The following is a 19,682-nucleotide window of genomic DNA, read 5'->3' as shown; positions in this document are numbered from 1 at the left end:
AAAAACGCAGAATATAGAACAGAACTGATGCGTGAAAAAAAACGCTAATGTACACAGACCCATTGAAATGAATGGGTCAGGATTCAGTGAGGGTGCTATGCGTTTGTCATGCATTACACCTGTGCGGAAAACTCGTGTGAAAGCGACCTTACAGGTGAACTTAATCTGACCTTCTCTAAATTTATTAATGCACATGTCCAACTGTTCAATGTTTCAGTACATTTTGCTGTTCCCCAACAAGGAGCTTAATGGCAAAATTCACAACAGGTGTTTGATCCATGAATCGCCCAATAAATTTTCTGGTTCAACTAGAATTGGTATTTAAACAGTCCTCCTCATCATGCTGTTCACATTTTAACATCATGATACCGAGATGACACCTAACAATTGATCAACAATACCTCTACATTGCGAGGCTTCAAGCAGGATGTTCTCAGACGGAAGTGGCCACTGAGATTAAAGTGTCACAGTGTGTCATCAGCAGGTTGCAACAGAGATACAAACAGAGTGTAAGAGTCACAGAAAGGCATAGAAGTGAACGTCCTTTGGCCACACTGATGACCGCTTCATTGTGAAAAATGCCCTGCGGAACCAGATGATGAATGTCGCACATTTAAGGGAGGTGAGAGGCACCCAAGTGTCACGTCAGACCATTTGAAACCGTTTATATCAGCGTGATCTGCGTGCTAGATGACCTGCAAGGGTACCTGCATGGGCCAGGGTGCATCTACGCTGGACAAGTTTACGCTGAGCATAAATGATGGCTGCAAACTATGGCATTGTCAGACAGCAGGGTTGCTGTTTGACTCCTGGCTTCTGCCGCCTACTAGGGCAGTGCCGCTTTGTCACCACATTGTGATGCACCTTTTTGTCAGAGTAGGTCCCACTCAAAGAGGCAACCATGGCGTGGTGAGTGGGCTTATGCCTTTTGATCAAAACGTACACTAATGCCTCTTGTACAGCATGCAGTGTAGGGGGCTGTACACTTTAATATTGCGCTGAGAAGCGAGTTTAATTAGATCTAAGCATAGCATTGTTGATGTGCTGTATTTCTCCCCTGGATAGATGACCGATGTTGGCGAGGTCAAGGAGAGTGCTATGCATCAGCCACTGTTGTCACCAGACAACCTTTGGTGTTGGTGGTGTTACAGTGTGGGCAGGTGTGGGTGTCTAGTCAATACAGAACTGCCCTACACTTTTTAAATGGTACAGTGACCGGCCAATACTACTTGAATAACATCATTAATCCAGCTATTGTGCCCCTGCATGAACAACATAGGCCTAAATTCACCTTCATGGAAGACAATGTGCCAGCTCATCGAGGTCGCATCATTAGGAAACTGCTGCTGCAGACTGGGGTATCTCAAATGGAGTAGCCTGCACTTTCTCCAGATCTGAATCCCATTGAAAACCTATGGGATCAGCTGAGTCGCTGTGTAGAGGCTTGTAACTTTGTACCTCAGAACCTCAATGACCCGAGGGCTGCCCTTCAAGAACAGTGGAAGCCATGCCTCAACAGACAATAAATCGACTTGTGAAGAGCATGAGATGTCGTTGTCAAGCTGTAATTGATACTCAAGGCCGCATGAAAAGCTTTTGAGACATTGAAATTTTTTGGGGCTGTTGTTGGTTTTTGTTTCAATAAGGCTACTTTCACAAGGGCGTTTTGGCTTTCCGTTTGTGAGATCCGTCATGGACTATCACAAGCCGTCCATAATGGATCAGTTTTGCCCTAAAGGATTCTGAATGGAAATGGATCCGCTCAGAATGCATCAGTTTGCCTCAGTTCCGTCTCCATTCTGCTTTGGAGGCGGACACTCAATGCTGCTTGCAGTGTCTGTCTGATGAAACTGAGCCAAACGGATCCGTTCTGACACACAATGTAAGTCAATGGGGACGGATCCGTATTCTAGGACACAATCTGGCACAATAGAAAACGGATCCGCCCTCCATTGACTTTTAATGGTGTTCAAGACGGATCCATCTTGGCCATGTTAAAGATAATACAAACTGATCCGTTCTGAATGGATGCAGATGTTTGTATTATCTGAACGGATGCGTCTGTGCAGATCCATGACGGATCCGCACCAAATGCGAGTGTGAAAGTAGCCTGAATTGTTTGAGATGAGGAAATCACCATTGCATGCTTCTACTTTCATGATATAATATCACTGTAGCGTGAACTTTTTTCATTCTCCATAAATTTCACACCAAATATCCCTAACTTTTTGTGAGTAGTGGGTATGCACATCCAGGAAGGTAGCTAGGAGAAGTTTGGGACTAAATTTGCTTCAGAAGAGTACGGTGAAATTATCTTAATGATAGGCCATCAATATCTAATTAGCTAGGGTCCAACACTCTACACCCCTGTGACTAGCTGTTCTGGAGTAGCTCCAGAAGTAGAAGCTAGAACTGCACATTTCCACTATGTAGTAGTCAGAACTGGTTACTGCAGTGCTGCTACCACTGAAGTGACTAGCACTACAGCACTACACAATGGATGTAGCTGATTGGCGGAACAGCAGAATGTCGGCCCCCACCAATGAGATATTGAGAATATATTGATGCATATATTGATAATTCCTGAAAATAATCCATAAATATAAAAGTAGTCAATAATCCATTTATAGAGGCTCTGTCAGCATAACAGGGTGGAAAAAAATGCGGATTTTTTTTATTTAAATCAGATTTTTTTTTATATAAAATGCTTTTTAAGGAAAATATATTACCATGCAAAGGTTATTTCATCATGAAATAAATATTAGTTTTGTAATTATGTAGAAAAAGGCTGTACGTGGACTCCCATGTTGTTGAATGGATTAGGCAGTGGCTGAGGGACAGACAACAGAGGGTTGTAGTCAATGGAGTATATTCAGATCATGGTCTTGTTACCAGTGGGGTACCTCAGGGATCTGTTATGGGACCCATATTGTTTAACCCCTTAAGGACTCAGCCCTATTTCACCTTAAGGACTTGGCCATTTTTTGCAAATCTGACCAGTGTCACTTTAAGTGCTGATAACTTTAAAACGCTTTGACTTACCCAGGCCGTTCTGAGAGTGTTTTTTCATCACATATTTTACTTCATGACACTGCTAAAATTGGGTCAAAAATTTTCATTTTTTTGCATAAAAAAATACCATATTTACCAAAAATTTTGAAAAATTAGCAAATTTCAAAGTTTCAGTTTCTCTACTTCTGTAATACATAGTAAAACCCCCAAAAATTGTGATGACTTTACATTCCCCATATGTCTACTTCATGTTTGTAGCATTTTGGGAATGATATTTTATTTTTGGGGGATGTTACAAGGCTTAGAAGTTTAGAAGCAAATTTTTAAATTTTTCAGAAATCTTCAAAATCCCACTTTTTATGGATCAGTTCAGGTTTGAAGTCACTTTGTGAGGCTTAGATAATAGAAACCTCCCAAAAATGGTATTCAAAACTGTTTTTACTAACTTTGTTAACCCTTTAGGTCTTCCACAAGACCTCATGGCAAATGGACATAAAATGTAAGAATTTAAATTTTTGGGAAAATTTTCCAATATAATCAATTTTTTCCAGGAATAAAACAAGGGTTGACTGCCAAACAAAACTCAATATGGGTTGCCCTGATTCTGTAGTTTGCAGAAACACCCCATATGTGGTCGTAAACTACTGTTTGGCCAAACGGGAGGACATAGAAGGAGGGGAACACCATATGGGTTTTGCAAGGCAGATTTTGCAGGACTGGTTTTGTTTATACCATGTCCCATTTAAAGGCCCCTGTTGCACCCCATGAATAGAAATTTTTTAAAAAAGTGACTCCATCTAAGAAGGTACACCCCATAAGGTATTCAAAACTGGGTTTACACACTTTGTTAACCCTTTAGGTGTTCCACAAGAGTTAATGGAAGATGGAGAAACAATTTAGAAATTTCTATTTTTTGGAAAATTTTCCAATCTAAGCTATTTTTTCCAGGAATAAAATAAGGGTTAACTGCCAAACAAAACTCAATATGGGTTGCCCTGATTCTGTAGTTTGCATAAACACCCCATATGTGGTCGTAAACTACTGTTTGGCCAAACGGAAGGACATATAAGGAGGGGAACACCATATGCGTTTTGCAAGGCAGATTTTGCAGGACTGGTTTTGTTTATACCATGTCCCATTTGAAGCCCCCTGTTGCACCCCTAGAATAGACATTTCAAAAAAGTGACTCCATCTAAGAAAGTACACCCCTCAAGGTATTCAAAACTGGGTTTACAAACTTTGTTAACCCTTTAGGTGTTCCACAAGAGTTAATGGCAGATGGAGAAACAATTTAGAAATTTCTATTTTTGGGAAAATTTTCCATTTTAACCCTTACTTTATTACTGGAAAAAATGGGTTAACAGCCAAACAAAACTCAAAATGGGTTGCCCTGATTCTGTAGTTTGCAGAAACACCCCATATGTGGTTGGAAACTACTATTTGGCTAAATGGCAGGACATAGAAGAAGGAGAACTCCATATGGTTTTTGGAAGGCAGATTTTGCTGGACTGGTTTATTTACACCATGTACCCTATCAAGCCCCCTGATGCACCTCTAGAGTAGAAACTCCATAAAAGTGACCCCATCTAGGAAACTACGGGATAAGGTGGTTGTTGTTTTGGGACGATTTTAGGGGTAAATATGATTTTTGATTGCCCTATATTACACTTTTTTGAGTCAAGGTAACAAAAAATTTAAATTCTAAAATAGTTTCTACATTCGCTATTTAGTTTTGTGGAACACCTAAAGGGTTAACATAGTTTGTAAAGTAACTTTTGAATACCTTGAGGGGTGTAGTTTCTTAGATGGGGTCACTTTTTGGGAGTTTCTAGTCTGCGACATGGTGTAAAAAAAAACAGTCCATCAAAATCTGCCTTCCAGAAACCATATGGAGTTTCCTTCATTCTATGCCCTGCCATGTGGCTATATAGCCATTTACAACCACATATGGGGTGTTTCTGCAAACTAAAGAATCAGCGCAATAAATAATTAGTTTTGTTTGGCTGTTAACCCTTGCTTTATTACCAGAAAAAAGGATTCAAATGGAAATTTTGCCCAAAAATTGGTGTTTTGGCACCGTTTTTATTTTATATTTTTAATGCTGTTCATCCGAGGGGTTTGGGCAAATGTTATTTTTATAGGGCAGATTCTTACGGACGTGGCGATACCTAATATGTCTATATTTTCAAATTTATTTCGATTTTACACTGTATTATCATATTAGGAACCCCCAAAAATATTTTAGTATCTCCATAGCCTGGGAGCTACAGTTTTTTTGTTTTTTGTTGGGCGACCATTTAATGTAGAGGCTCATTTTTTCCGGGATGAGATTGGGGGCGCAGATGACATTTTGATCGCTCGCTATTACACTTTTTGGCAGGGGGGGTCTGGGGTCTGAAAGCTGAAACAAAGAAAGTTTTGAATAAAAGTGCTTTTTTATCTTTCCTAACTAACTTTTGACCTGCGGTTTTCTACGATCGCCGATACGGGGGGGGGGGGGGGTTGATTTCAGCCGGCATCTGTCACCACCAGACATCTGAGAAGCTCTGACAGACGTTCTTCAGAACCTCCTCCTTGAGGTTCCTTTTGTTTTGCTTTAGTTTTCTCATCTCGTTAGCCTCTCTCAGCTGTCATGTAGTTGCATTGATTGCATCCCTTTAAATCCCTTCCCATACTGCATCACTTTGCGGTTTATACTACTTCCTGGAGTGTGTGCATGCTGGATGCTACTACTGAGTCTTCTACAGATAAGTTTTGTTCATTCATTTGTGTTTTTCTGTTTGCTGGATCCCAGGTGACCCTGACTCCCTCCGTATCAAGTGTAAGGAGCCGGTGGTCGTGTCCCCTCACTATTATAGGGTGTTCAGGTGTTATACAGTCGAGGAACGAGGATATGCGATCATCTACCATTGAGATTTTTGCATAGGCTGAGCAGTTAGGGAGAGAGCCAGGTCTGTTGCAGGGCTCTCCCTTTGATTCCTTAGTTTTGGATCCAGTCAGTCGGATCTTCATTTTGTGTCTTCTAGTTTTCTGTACACCTTCCGTGACAGCATCCTGTTCCGATTAACCCCCGCGGTGCCGGAATCGCGATTTAAAGCCATGACGTACTGGTACGTCATGGGTTCTTAAGGACTCAGGAAACATGCAGTACCGGTACGTCATGCGTCCCTAAGGGGTAATATCTTTATCAGCGAAATTGCAGAAGGCCTCGATGTGTCTTTTTGCTGATGACACAAAGATTTGTAACAGGGTTGATGTTCCTGGAGGGATACACCAAATGGAAAAGGATTTAGGAAAACTAGAGGAATGGTCAAAAATCTGGCAACTAAAATTTAATGTTGATAAGTGCAAGATAATGCACCTGGGGCGTAAAAACCCAAGAGCAGAATATAAAGTCAGTGATACAGTCCTAACCTCAGTATCTGAGGAAAGGGATTTAGGGGTCATTATTTCAGAAGACTTAAAGGTAGGCAGACAATGTCATAGAGCAGCAGGAAATGCTAGCAGAATGCTTGGGTGTATAGGGCGAGGCATTACCAGTAGAAAGAGGGAGGTGCTCATGCCGCTCTACAGAGCACTAGTGAGACCTTATTTGGAGTATTGTGCGCAGTACTGGAGATCATATCTCCAGAATGATATTGATACTTTGGAGAGAGTTCAGAGAAGAGCTACTAAACTAGTACATGGATTGCAGGATAAAACTTACCAGGAAAGATTAAAGGACCTCAACATGTATAGCTTGGAAGAAAGACGAGACAGAGGGGATATGATAGAAACTGAGGTATAAGAGGAGAGAATATTTAAAAGAAGAAAAACTGCTACAAGAGGACATAGTTTTAAATTAGAGGGGCAAAGGTTTAAAAGTAATATCAGGAAGTATTACTTTACTGAGAGAGTAGTGGATACATGGAAGCCTTCCTGCAGAATTGGTAGCTGCAAATACAGTGTAAGCATGCATGGGATAGGCATAAGGCCATCCTTCATATAAGATAGGGCCACGGGCGATTCATAGTCTTCAGTATATTGGGCAGACTAGATGGGCCAAATGGTTCTTATCTGCCGACACATTCTATGTTTCTATAAGTGTAATTTTTTTGGTAAATAAATTCCATTAATCCATTCACAATGTCATGCTCTTCCAGAGGTTTTTGTAAGATTATTGGGCAGTTTCTCTGCCTACAAGATATTATCACAGATGCTTGGTTTACTTTTGCAGTTCTCAAAACTGAATTTGACTCCGCAGAGATCATATGCCTCTTCTTCACAGCAAAAATGTTATAATATGAACAGAGTTGAGAAAAATACCTTAATCCTAACTTCTACAAACCTAGGAATGCAGAATCAACCTAATCAAACTAATATGAAAAGTTATTGTAGAAATCTTCATCTACTTGCATATTATAAGTTATACCAGCTAGAATTAGTCTTTATGTAGAAAACTATGATTTAAATCAAGCCTTACTGACTAGTGAGTTAAATCGTGATTTTAATCATTTTGATTTAAATCAAATGCACTCTGCGGCATAATCAATCCTATTAAACCTGGCATATTGCCTGGTAGGGATCATCACGCTGAAGAAAATTATACCTTTCTTTTGACTGTATTGTAAACAGTTGCAGAAGTATCTGCATTTTTATTCATATGCAAATAAGCAAGTTGGAGCACCAAGTAACCTGGCTGAATCCTTGGAGAACTGCTTTGTAACACAACCCCTCTGATCTTGCTTGTCAAGGCTAGACATCAGGATGCTGAGGGCAGAGATGTGTCCCCATATAAAGTACTGCTGGTTTCTTTATAAACATATATTGTGCCTGTGAATAAGCCAGTAATAGGTTTTAGGTTTCCAAGAATAAAAATTGCATTAAATGAGAAACAAAAAAAACTAACTGAAAAAATATATATAAGTCTCACCTGGGACTTAAACTTAGGATCTCTACATGCAAGGCTGACCACTTACTACGAAGCTATATCATCACTACATATAGAAGAATGTTTTTTTCTATGCTTAGAAAGCTAACACATATTACTGGTGGCTTTATAATCATATATTGTATCTATGAATAAAGCAGTAATATGTATATTACCTTTCTAAGTATATTTCAATGTGGTAAGGCTACAGTAAGTAGTGTATATGATATGTACATGGATTTGGGAGAAATACTGCAGCACTTAATATCTTCAATGCAATTCCTAATTTATTCACCAAGAATGCGATGTTTCGACTACAATGAGTCTTTTTCAAGCAGAATGATATTATGATATGTACATGCTAGGACACAGCTCTGCTCTCAGCATGCTAATGTCTAGCATTGACAATTAGGGGAGAATGTAGAGCACAGAGGGTGTTACAAAGCAGTACTCCAAGGATTCAGCCCGCCCCTTGGTGCTACAATGAGCTAATTTACATATGAATAAATCACAGATATCTCTGCAGCTGTTTAGCATACAGACAAAAGGAAATTATTGTTTTAATCAGCATGATGAGCCCTACCAGGCAGTATGCCTGGTTTAATAGAGTTGATCATGCTGACAGAGCCTCTTTAAGTCTAATTTCTTCTGTAATAAACAATATTACATTTTTGGATAAAAATTGATTTTCAAATAAATATGCTCTTCACCTCAACAGGGAGATAAAGGAGACACTGGGGCACTTGGTCTTCCAGGAGCTAGAGGACTACCTGGTGAAAAGGGCCCACCAGGACCTTCTGGAGGTTCATGCTGTAAAGTAAATATCTTCTCTTTAAATATATTACTCCCCCACCCTCCCACACACACATGATGGGAACACTTAACCTTTTCATGTTCCAGGTGTTGGACTTCCAGTTAGAGAAGGGTGCATACAGCCTTTAGTACATGACTTTATGTTGATTCTCCTAGTCCTTAAATGTTTACAGTCTGCTTAAAGATTGAGATTTGGACGCCTAATCCTATTAACTCAACTGATCAGATATTTTGCAGCTAGGCCATAAATAGAAAAGGAATAGGCAACCCAATATAGCTGGTCATCTAATGTGTTGTAAGTGGTAGGAGGAACAGTGATCGTCCACCAACTATTTATTGAGTATAGCCAGTCTTACTGTTACTACTTAACTATGTACAGTGGTCCCTTAAGTTACAATATTAATCGGTTCCAGGACAACCATTATATGTTGAAACCACTGCAACTTGAGTAATCAGTTCCAAACGCCCAAACTGTCATCCAAGATAAGAGGAAATTTAGAGATTTAAGAAAAATAAGCAGATAACTAAGATAAAACAAATCCTTAGACATAACATTTAGGAATAGCTGATAACTAGCAACTAATACAGCAATTTTACTAGAGAAGTGGCCTTGGTTGGTTGGATCTGAGTCTAAGGCATTGTATGTTGAGTCTACTTTTAACTTACGATCAGTCAGAAAAGACCATTGTATGTTTAAAATATTGTATCCCAAGGCTATTGTATCCTGAGGGATCACTGTACTATTGATAAGAAACTAATAATTATAAAAAATATATTTTTCTCATCTCCTACACAGGGTGATATGTTTTCTGTATCTTCTGCACAAGATGTACAAGTTCTTGGACCCCCAGGACCTAAGGTGAGCACCTCAAGTCAAAGTATTTACTTATAAAAAAGGTCTAATGGCAAGGTCAATTTCCCCAAACTATTCATCCTACTGGGTCATTCAAGTCAATGTATGTACTTATTATAAATGTCTTCTGGTAAGGCCAGTCCCCTTGGATCAATAGGTCATTGGGATCTTCAACCCCATGCCTCCAGAGACAAGATTGAGTCCTGCCAGGAGGGACAAGTCTTAGCTAGAACAGTGAGGAATAAGGAAGCATGCTCTATTGCTCCAAGGGCCTTAGATACCAAAGAACTACTTGCTGCAGGTGAGTAACAACAGCTTAGACACCCATCACCTAGACCAAATAGTTCCAGTAAAAAGTCCAAGGGGCAGAAACAGAGCCTTTAAAATCCAATATGCCCAAATAGTGTCCCCGGGGCCGTAGTCACAGGGCAAGAGGCTGGCAAGCAGGTCTCTCCAACTCCCAGTGACGAAGGTGCTTTCGTCACACATCTTCCCTCCCAGGGAGAGACTAACCAGGTACCTGACCTCCTGTCGGTCAGTACCTGAGTTAGTCGAGAAGCCAACCCACAATCAAGTACTGTACCTGTAGTTCTTGAGTGTCAAGCTTTTTTCGGTCTGTCCTAGGCTGCAGAGGGTACGTCTGCTGCCCCTGATCTTCCTTGTGTTCCCAGGCATGGAGCTGTAGGTATGTGGTGGGCAGAAGCCAACTGCGCTCTGCCCTGGTGCCAGCACTTCTGCTAGGACAACCGTAAGCAGTCAGGCTCTGGATCAAGGGAAAGGGTAGGGCAGAGGCTAGCAGCGCTCTGCCTAGATGCCAGGTCTTCCGCTGGGGTAGCCTGTGGGGAATCAGGCTCTGGACAAAAGGAAAGGGGAGGGCAGAGGCCGACTGCGCTCTGCCCAGATGCCAGCTCTTCCGCTGGGGTGGCCTGTGGGGAATCAGGCTCTGGACAAAAGGAAAGGGGAGGGCAGAGGCCGACTGCGCTCTGCCCAGATGCCAGCTCTTCCGCTGGGGTGGCCTGTGGGGAGTCAGGCTCTGGACAAGAGGATAGGGGAGGGCAGAGGCCAACTGCGCTCTTCCCAGATGCCAACTCTTCCACTGGGGTGGGGTCAGGGAATCCTACCCCCAGGACCTTGTTGCGGATCAGCTGTGGAGAGGAGGGATTGCTTACCTCCTCCTTCTGGCATTCCTGCGGGGTTTGTGGGGGATCTGTACCAGCCGTCCAGCATCCCAGTAGGCCTGGTGCAGAGACCGCGGTCCCATCTGCACCATCGGACCGGTTGTCTCCTCTCCCTTCAATGTACACTGCTGCTGGGGAATGGAGACGATGCTCTCCTCTCCCTAACATACTGCCGCTGGGGAGCAGGACCGACTGTCCCTACTCTCTGAAACTCCGGCTGCCCCTGGAGACCTCGGTACCATCTCCACCTGCCATATGGGGTTCCCCCCAGGACCGGTCTATGAGGTCCCCTACCGCTGCAGCTGGTACTGAAGCAGGGGATACTTCAGTCGGGTCTTCCCAGCTGTAGGGTTGTAGGTCTGGGACTGCCACCCAGCTCTCTGGCAGTGTATATTGGGGCCGAATTGAGCTGAGGAAGTATTAGTAATCCTGCTCCAGCTCCCACTCCATTGTCATTAGAGATGCCAGGTCTTGTCTCACCTCTCTCGCTGTAGCCCAATTATGCATAGCCTCCCTGTAGTCATGGATATCCCAGAACCGGGACTCTCCAGCATCTCCGAACTCCGATTCTGCGAAGGCCTCAAACAACAGGCCAGGGCCATCATAATCCTCACCCTCGGGTCTGCATCCCTCCAGTCTGGGTAATCCTCCTCCTCGTAGTGGAACGCTGTCCAAAGACTAGCCGATTCCATCCTGCTGTAGCCAGGGGCACTGTACGGATACTAGCGTTGCCCTCAATATACTCCATGAACGGTGTCTCCGAGCTGCTTCTCCTCGCACTAGGACGCCATCCCACTGCTGCCAGCACTGTAACTGATCTCCTGGCACCCCTGGGTACCTTCATTGATAGATGCTCCTAGTGCTTCCTGAGGGCTCCAAGCACTCTGCTCGACACCGTAACCACCACAGGAACAAGGAACAGGAACAGCTCTTACAAGAGCAAGAGGTTATAGCCAGGGGAGTATGCAGCGTATAGCAATCCCCACACACATGAGATGAGGCTCTATGTTGAAGGCAAAACAGGAACTCACTTTATTGACCACACAAGCATTGCCTTTTATACACATTTTACAACAAGGTTACCACTCCTGTGGACCTGGTTGGGAACTGAGGACATAACATAGCAGCCAATAATTTACAGTTTTACAGTTTAAACACAAAAACGATACATTCACAAACACAATGTCATTGCCTGTGACGCAATTAATAACAGAATAGGCATTGTCTGTGATGCAATTAACAACACAATGGCATTGCCTGAGACATATTTAAAGGGCTTCTGTAACAGAAACGGCGGCTACTTGCTGGTAGCCGCCGCAAGTAGGTGATGTCATCGGCGCAGGCTCACTGAGGGAGTGCTGAGGAGGCGAGCCTCCTTCTCTCAGATCGCCTGCGCCGAATGAAGACAGGCGCAGGATTTTTGAAATGCTGACAGGGCCAGCCGGAGGAGGAGATCGCTGCTGGCCCTGTCAATCAACAAGAGGAGGGGGCGGTTTTTTGCGGCGGCTACCAGCAAGTAGACGCCCTACTTGCTGGTAGTGAAGCGATTTGCATATTTTAAAAGATCGTTTTTTAATGAAAAGAAGCCACAGATAAAGGTAAGATACCTATATAGGGAATAGTCATTAAATAACGATTTTAACAAGCCCCCAAAAAAAAAAAAAAAAAAAAAAAAAAAAAAGGGGTTTGGGGGTGACAGAAGCCCTTTAACAAACACAATGGACTCTGCCTGTGAAATATTTAACAAACACAATGACTTAATTACTTACAGGCATAAAATACAAATCTTTTCCCAGCCACAGAAAACACCCCAAAACACCACATATCCCCATAAATCACATCTCCTGATAGCCTCGATCTGGGTGAATAACCTATCCAAAAATCACCCAGATTGGTTCAGGGGTTAAGGAATTTCCTGGAAGTCTTATTTTTGCCCCACCATGCACATGGTCACATGCCCCAAATAGTTCCAGTAAAAAGTCCAAGGGGCAGAAACAGAGCCTTTGAAATCCAATATACCCAAATAGTGTCCCAGGGGCCATAGTCACAGGGCAAGAGGCTGGCAAGCAGGCCTCTCCAACTCCCAGTGACGAATGTGCTTTCATCACACATGCATTAAACAGTGGACATCTACAGCCACAAGTGCCAGTTTTTCCGCCACTTTGCCAGCCCCCATACCTCATCATCTGGGAAGAGAAATTGCACTGTGTACAAACTACCGCTGGATGTACTACAACTTCGATTTTGCACTTAGTAAAGAGACTTTTATTCTTCTACATCTGGCCTGATTCCTTATACCACCTTTTCACTGCACCAATCCCCAGGGAGCAACGGCCTGTGGGAGCACACTGTGACACATCAACTCATCAGGGCCACTACCACTCCCATCCTCTGCACTGGCTCCTCAGGGGCTCACTGCACCAGCCAATATATTTATTACCCTAGATGACAGCCTCAACTTACCTCCAACTTACTATACCAACTCTGCTAACAAAAAATGACTGTTATTGTCTATCACCTCTTTTGTGTTTTGCTTTCAGGGTGAAAAGGGAGACCCAGGAGAGGTTTGTATTAAGATTTTTCCAATTGATGGAAATATATTAAAGGAGTTATCCAGCGTTTAAAAATGTATTTTTGGAATCCACAACATTAATATAACACATTTACTAATGTGTTATTCATTATGTAACTGCCCCGTTATTTGACCCCGCTGGCACTGCACACTCCTAGGCTCAGTGATGTTGCATATTTAGATCACGTATGACCGGTCAGCTCTTACGCCACCCATAATATGGAAAATAACAGAATGTGTGATAAATTCTCTGCTCTACGCAACTCCCCCTGAATGAAATGTTGCAGGGGGGATGGAATAAATGGGCACAGTTGGCAATGTTTTATTTTACACCCTTCAAGTAAGACCTGGCAGAAATTAGCCAGTGAAGGGTTAGTGATAGTGTCAAAACATTGTGCTTGGAGTATAATCAGTAGTTCATCAGCTCCCTGCATGCTTGGACTAAGTGCATGTTCACATCTGTGCTGGAGGCTCCGTTCGTCAAAAATAGCGGAAAGAAAAGTCCTGCATGCTAAAAAATGTTCTCCTGAATGGAAACCAAACGGATCCTATTATAGCCAATGGGGTCTTTTAGATTCGGTTTTGTCAGTTATGCGCCATATCTAGCACTTATTTCATCCTTCTGCTCTTACGGAGCAGATTGCGCTGATATGAAAGAGCTCTAGTCTTGTCAAGACTGTTCTTTTATGTCTCATATTCTGTCTTCCATTCACCCTTTCACCCTACATCTATCAATGTAGGAAGCAGGGAATGGCCGCAATTATCAGCAGCTACATGCAGGGAAGGCAGTGGCAATGCCTTAAGCAGAGGAGGGCAAACTTCTCCCCGAGTGCAACCACTCTGCGCTGCCATCAATGATATATAAAGCTAGTTTCACGCTTGCATTCCGGTTGTTTTCCGGTATAGAAACCCGGCAGAGGATCTCAATACTTAAAAAAAAAAGTTTCCTTTTAGTCCTCATGCATTCTGAATGGAAAGAGAATCCGTTCAGGATGCATCAGGATGTCTTCCGTTCCACCAGAATTCCGTCTTGTGACCAGACACAAAACCGCTGCAAGCTGCGTTTTTGTGTCCAGTCATAAAAGCATAAAAAAAATGGATCTGGCTCTGAAAACAATGTAAATCAAAGGCGACGGATCCATTTTTTAAGGAGCCTGAAAAAACTGATCCGTCACCCATTGACTTTCAATGTATTTAGTGATGGATGCGTTTTTTTTCTTTTTTATTTCAAAACCGGAGAAGGGGAGGGGATCTGCCTTTATGTAAAGTCCTGTCTAAAGCCCACAGTTCGAGACGATATAAGTGAGGGACATGAACATGTGGAGTCACTGTGGGTAGAAATACAGGGAGCTAAAAACAATAATAAATTACTAATAGGAATTTACTATAAACCACCTAATATACTAGAGTCCACAGAAAATCTACTACTAAACGAGATAGACAAGGCGGCAAATCATAATGAGGTGGTTATTATGGGGGACTTCAACTACCCAGATATAGACTGGGAAACTGAAACTTATATATCGCATAAAGGAAACAGGTTCTTGGCAATAACCAAAGACAGTTACCTCTCCCAATTGGTTCAGGACCCGACTAGAGGGACGGCCATACTGGACTTAGTATTAACCAATAAGCCTGACAGAACAACAAACGTGCAGGTTGGGGGACACCTAGGAAATAGTGACCATAAAGTAATAACCTTCCAATTATCATTCAAAAGAGTGTTTCTACAGGGAGGAACAAAAATACCAAACTTCAAAAAAGCTAAATTTAGCCAACTAAGAGAGGCCATAGGCCTAACTAACTGGGACAAAGTCCTCAAAAAAAAAAAAAAATACAGCCACAAAATGGGATATCTTTAAAAGCATCCTAAAATCTCATTGTGAGAGGTACATACCGTATGGGAATAAAAGGTTAAGGAACAAAAAGAAACCAATGTGGATAAATAGAACTGTAAAGAAAGCAATAAATGATAAAAAAAAGAAAGCATATAAATCACTAAAACAGGAGGGTAGCATGGAAGCACTGAAAAACTATAAGGAAAAAAAATAGAACATGTAAAAAACTAATAAAAGTGGCCAAACTAAAGACTGAGAGATTATAAATCTGCAGGTGTCGGCCCTTTAAAGAGTAATGAGGGGGGAGTCGCAGAGAGCGATGAGGAGAAAGCAAAGCTGTTAAATATTTTTTTCTCCAATGTATTCACTGCGAAAAATAAACTGTCAGATGAGATGCAGAATGTAAAAATTAATTCCCCATTAAAAGTGTCCTGTCTGACCCAGGAAGAAGTACATCAGCGACTTAAAAAGATTAAAATAGACAAATCACCAGGACCGGATGGCATACACCCCCGTATCCTAAGGGAATTAAGTAATGTCATAGCCAGACCCTTATTTCTGATATTTGCAGATTCTATACTGACAGGGAATGTCCCACAGGATTGGCACATGGCAAATGTGGTGCCAATATTCAAAAAGGGTCCAAAAACAGAGCCTGGAAACTATAGGCCGGTAAGTTTAACATCTGTTGTGGGTAAACTGTTTGAAGGTTTTCTAAGAGATGCTATCTTAGAGCATCTCAATGGAAATAAGCAAATAACGCCATATGCAGTCGGGAAGGAATTTTTTATTCCCCTAAAGTGGGGAAAATTGGCTTCTACCTGACAATTTTTTTTTGCCTTCCTCTGGATCAACTTGCAGGATACCAGGCTGAACTGGATGGACAATTGTCTTTTTTCGGCCTCATGTACTATGTTACTATGTTACTAAGTGTGAAAGTAGCCTTATACATACATAAAAGTGAAGATGGAGGACAGGGCATGAGACACGACAAGGACAGCTTGCACAACACAGAGTGGGGACAATGCAAAGACTTGATTAGATGCATGTATGACTAGAAGGTGCACTCACCAGAACAAGTAAACAGTTCTTGGGAAATGCAGAAGTGCAACAGGACCACTCTCTTTGAAGATGCAAGCATGTAAACAACAGCATCAGACCTGAGAAAAAAAAAACATTTTTTTAAAAAAATGTCTTACTGTATTTCACTATGTATTAACCTTGCTAATAATTTTCTCTCATATTGAAAGGGCTGTGATTTGTGTAATGGGGAAAGGATGGTTCAAGCCATTGGTCCTCCAGGACCTGTAGGACCTCCTGGTCCACCGGGTCCTCCAGGCTCTCCTGGGCCCGTATCTGAAGCAAAACCCCCTATGATATACCAACAGGTAAGCAGCATCATAAACAAACCTGACCTGCAATCAGCTACTCATTTCCACAGACTCTAAATCAGGTTATTTTACAGTAAATCTGAACAAGTTATTTCTCACGTTACCTACATTATACAGAGAGATCACTGATTTCAGAGGATATGTGTAACGCTTTATTCCTACTATGGTAGCAATTCAGGGAAGTGAAACACTTGAAGGAGTTGTCCAGTTTTAGGATAAAGCCGGTCAACAATCCTGATCAACCTGCAATAAAGAATGGATAAGTACTTACCTGCCAGATCCCACACCACTGCTCCGGTTCTCACAGGTGGGCCAATCAATGCAGTGATTGTGTGTTCTATCCAGGTAAATAGAGGTCAGCCAGAAGAACCGGAGTGGCGGCTTGGGATATGGCAGGTAAGTGCTTACCCGATCTTTATGGCAGATTGATCTGGAGGATTGTCTATTTTCATCCTAAAACAGGACAACCCCTTTAATAGTGCACAGATTACAACTGATCACTGGGGTTGGTCCTGATGATAATGCACCTTACTAACAAAAAGAGATTGTCAAAAGCGCACAACCCCTCTAATGATTATTTTTTTTTTTTACAGAGTGGCAGATCTGAAGTGTATGGATCAGTAATATATTCTGTGAGTTATTTACTTTTTTATGTGTATATGATTATCATGAATGTTGATTATAGATGCATTTAACACCTTAAAGGAGCTGATCACACCTGGGGACCTTTTCTGCAAACCCCCTCCCCCAGTGTGGGCAGACCTGCAGTGGGAATCATACTTAACTGATCCCTGCCACTGCATACCAGCTCCATTGCTCCCCCACCAGTTCTGCAGGTCCCGAGTCTCCCTTGATCAACATCTGGTTTGACGTAGGTCATAGGGCCGCTCCAGCCAATGACTGGCTTCAGCGGTGACATTACACTCACAAGTAATGTGACTTCATGACAGAATGCATGTGTGACATATCACCACTGCGGCCTGTCACTGGCTGCAACAGCCACATGACCTGCGTCAAACAGTATATTGACAAGGGCAGAGACCCAGGACCTGCAGAGTCAGTGTGGGAGCAATGGAGCCGGAACACACTGGCAGAGATCAGGGAAGTATGACTTCCACAGAAGGTCTGACCATGCTTGGTGGTCTGAAGAGAAGGTCATTAAGGGTGAACAACCACTTTAATACAGCACGTGTTTTTGGCTGTTAAAGACCAGGCAATTTGTCAGTGACTTTTTATTTATCCAACCCTATAGCTTGGTGTCTTTCCAGATACATACACAGTCGAGTCACATTATTATGACCACCATCTAACCGCCGTGTATAGCACTGACCACAGCTACATGGGCTGGGAATGACTCAATTAGGTCCTGGTAGGTTGTCATAGGTATCTGGAGCCATGCTGACTGCAGTGCATCCCACAACTGCTGAAGGGTTAATTAAAGGAGAGGATCCTTAGAGTGATCGATGATCGAACTTGGTTAAAGTCTGGGGAATTAGGGGGCCAGGGTAGTACTTGGACATCTTACTCATGCCCATTGTTGGACATTTCTAGCTGTGTAACATGTTGTAACGTCTTGCTGGAAGATCCCATCCGCCCCAGGGAGGACAATCAACATGTATGGAAGTACATGATCTGCAAGGATGAATTATACTGTAATTCCACATGGATGAGGGGCCACAAAAACATATCTGAGACCATAATGCTGCCACCACCAGCTTGTGTTATTCCACCATTGGTTACTGGCTGTTTGTTCTCTGATGTTTCTCATTTGTGTCACGACCCTTGGTCATGGTCGTGACTCCTTGGGAGCCGCATGCAGTTGCCCGCGGTTTGGTGTTGTGTCAACCGCAGCTGGGGGCACTTAGTGGTTTGCCTCAGGTGCGGTTGCCCCAGACAACAGGCATGCGTGCGGTTGCCCGTGGCAATGTGTGTTTGTGTGCACTTTCTTTGTCTGTTTGTTGTGCACGAGGTCATGTTTGTATGCACTTAGACACTTCCCTTCACTTGCGGTTGTCCGCGGCAACGTCTGGTGTTGTGTGCATGTGGTGGTAGTGTCTCGGCCTGCTGGCTGTTCTTCAGGACACGGTTGCCACGCATGCTGTTGCCGGCGGTAACAGGTGAGTGTGTTTGTGTGCTTTTCCCTTTAAGTTGCTGACTTCCCTTCCCTGGTGTGTGAAGGGTTAACTTCCTTCCTAGTGTGTGTGTGCACTGGGTGTGTCTGACTGTTGGGTGTGGCTTCCTGGCCCTATAAAGCCTCAGTGGAAGGCAGTAGTCACAGAGGGTGCTTCAGCCATGCTTGCTGGAGACATCCTCCTGGTTATTTACCAACTGCCAGTGGGGGCCACACTTCTGGTCATAAAAATTGTTACCTTGTCTGATGTTATGTTTATGTGTATGTGGTTGCTTGTTTATTGCACCTTATGGTTTCCTGGTTTCCCGTGTGATGTATGGTGTGTGCTGTTGTCATTTCTGTTGTTGTGGACAAACAGCACTTTTACATGGGTTCCAGGCTGTGTGTCTGTGGCAGGTAGGTGAGGTTGTAGTTTCCACGTACCTGCCACTGCCATAAGTTGTATTGGATTCCCCTTAATTACAGCTTGGCCATTCTAGGCTCCTGTTCCTCCATGTTCAGGAGGAACCGGTAGTCTATCCAGCTCCTAGCTTAGGGACCTGCGGAGGGATAGTAGGGACCCGAGGTTCCAGAGCATGAGTCCTCCTACCTTTAAGGTCAACACATGCCGCTAGGAGTTAGGGTCAGATCAGGGAGGCTTTAGGAGGTGACCTGCTCCCTGATCCTGTGGTCTTGGCCAAGCAGTGACCAAACATCTACGGGTACCGCACGGATGAGGGTTTCCCCCATCCGCAGCCGTGACAATTTGACACACAAACATCCATCCATTCGATGAAGCAGAAAACGTGACTCATCAGCAAAGATCCAATTTCAATATTGTCGCAAAAATTGAAGTCTTTTTCTGCTGATCCAACTTTGTTAGCAGAGTTGCAATGACTATCCAGAGCACCCTACGTAGTAGGGTTCGCCTCCTGGTTCATTTTGGTGGTGAGCTTCTCAACTGAAGTGTGTCAGTCAACCCTTGCGCACCTTCATAGCCAATGTT

At 43.0% G+C, this 19,682-nt stretch overlaps 1 protein-coding gene across 2 annotated transcripts in view; it reads left to right on the top strand.

Moving 5' to 3' along the window:
- The first annotated feature begins 574 nt into the window (after positions 1-574).
- Positions 575-19,682, top strand: part of LOC122942276 (collagen alpha-1(XV) chain-like) — a 36,312-nt gene continuing 17,204 nt past the window's right edge. Inside the window, exons 1-6 of one of the 2 annotated variants that reach the window (XM_044299793.1) lie at positions 575-622; positions 8,640-8,738; positions 9,531-9,593; positions 13,306-13,329; positions 16,426-16,563; positions 17,160-17,198. In XM_044299793.1, the coding sequence (XP_044155728.1) occupies positions 596-622; positions 8,640-8,738; positions 9,531-9,593; positions 13,306-13,329; positions 16,426-16,563; positions 17,160-17,198 (390 nt within the window). In that variant the 5' untranslated portion in view covers positions 575-595. The remainder of the gene's footprint in view (positions 623-8,639; positions 8,739-9,530; positions 9,594-13,305; positions 13,330-16,425; positions 16,564-17,159; positions 17,199-19,682) is intronic. The other variant, XM_044299795.1, reaches the window with a different exon arrangement.

The sequence above is a fragment of the Bufo gargarizans genome, chromosome 6, assembly GCF_014858855.1.
Source record: "Bufo gargarizans isolate SCDJY-AF-19 chromosome 6, ASM1485885v1, whole genome shotgun sequence".
NCBI classification, from domain to species: domain Eukaryota; kingdom Metazoa; phylum Chordata; class Amphibia; order Anura; family Bufonidae; genus Bufo; species Bufo gargarizans.
The sequence above is the reverse complement of the archived record's forward strand: the minus strand, read 5'-3'. Positions and strand labels throughout refer to the sequence as shown.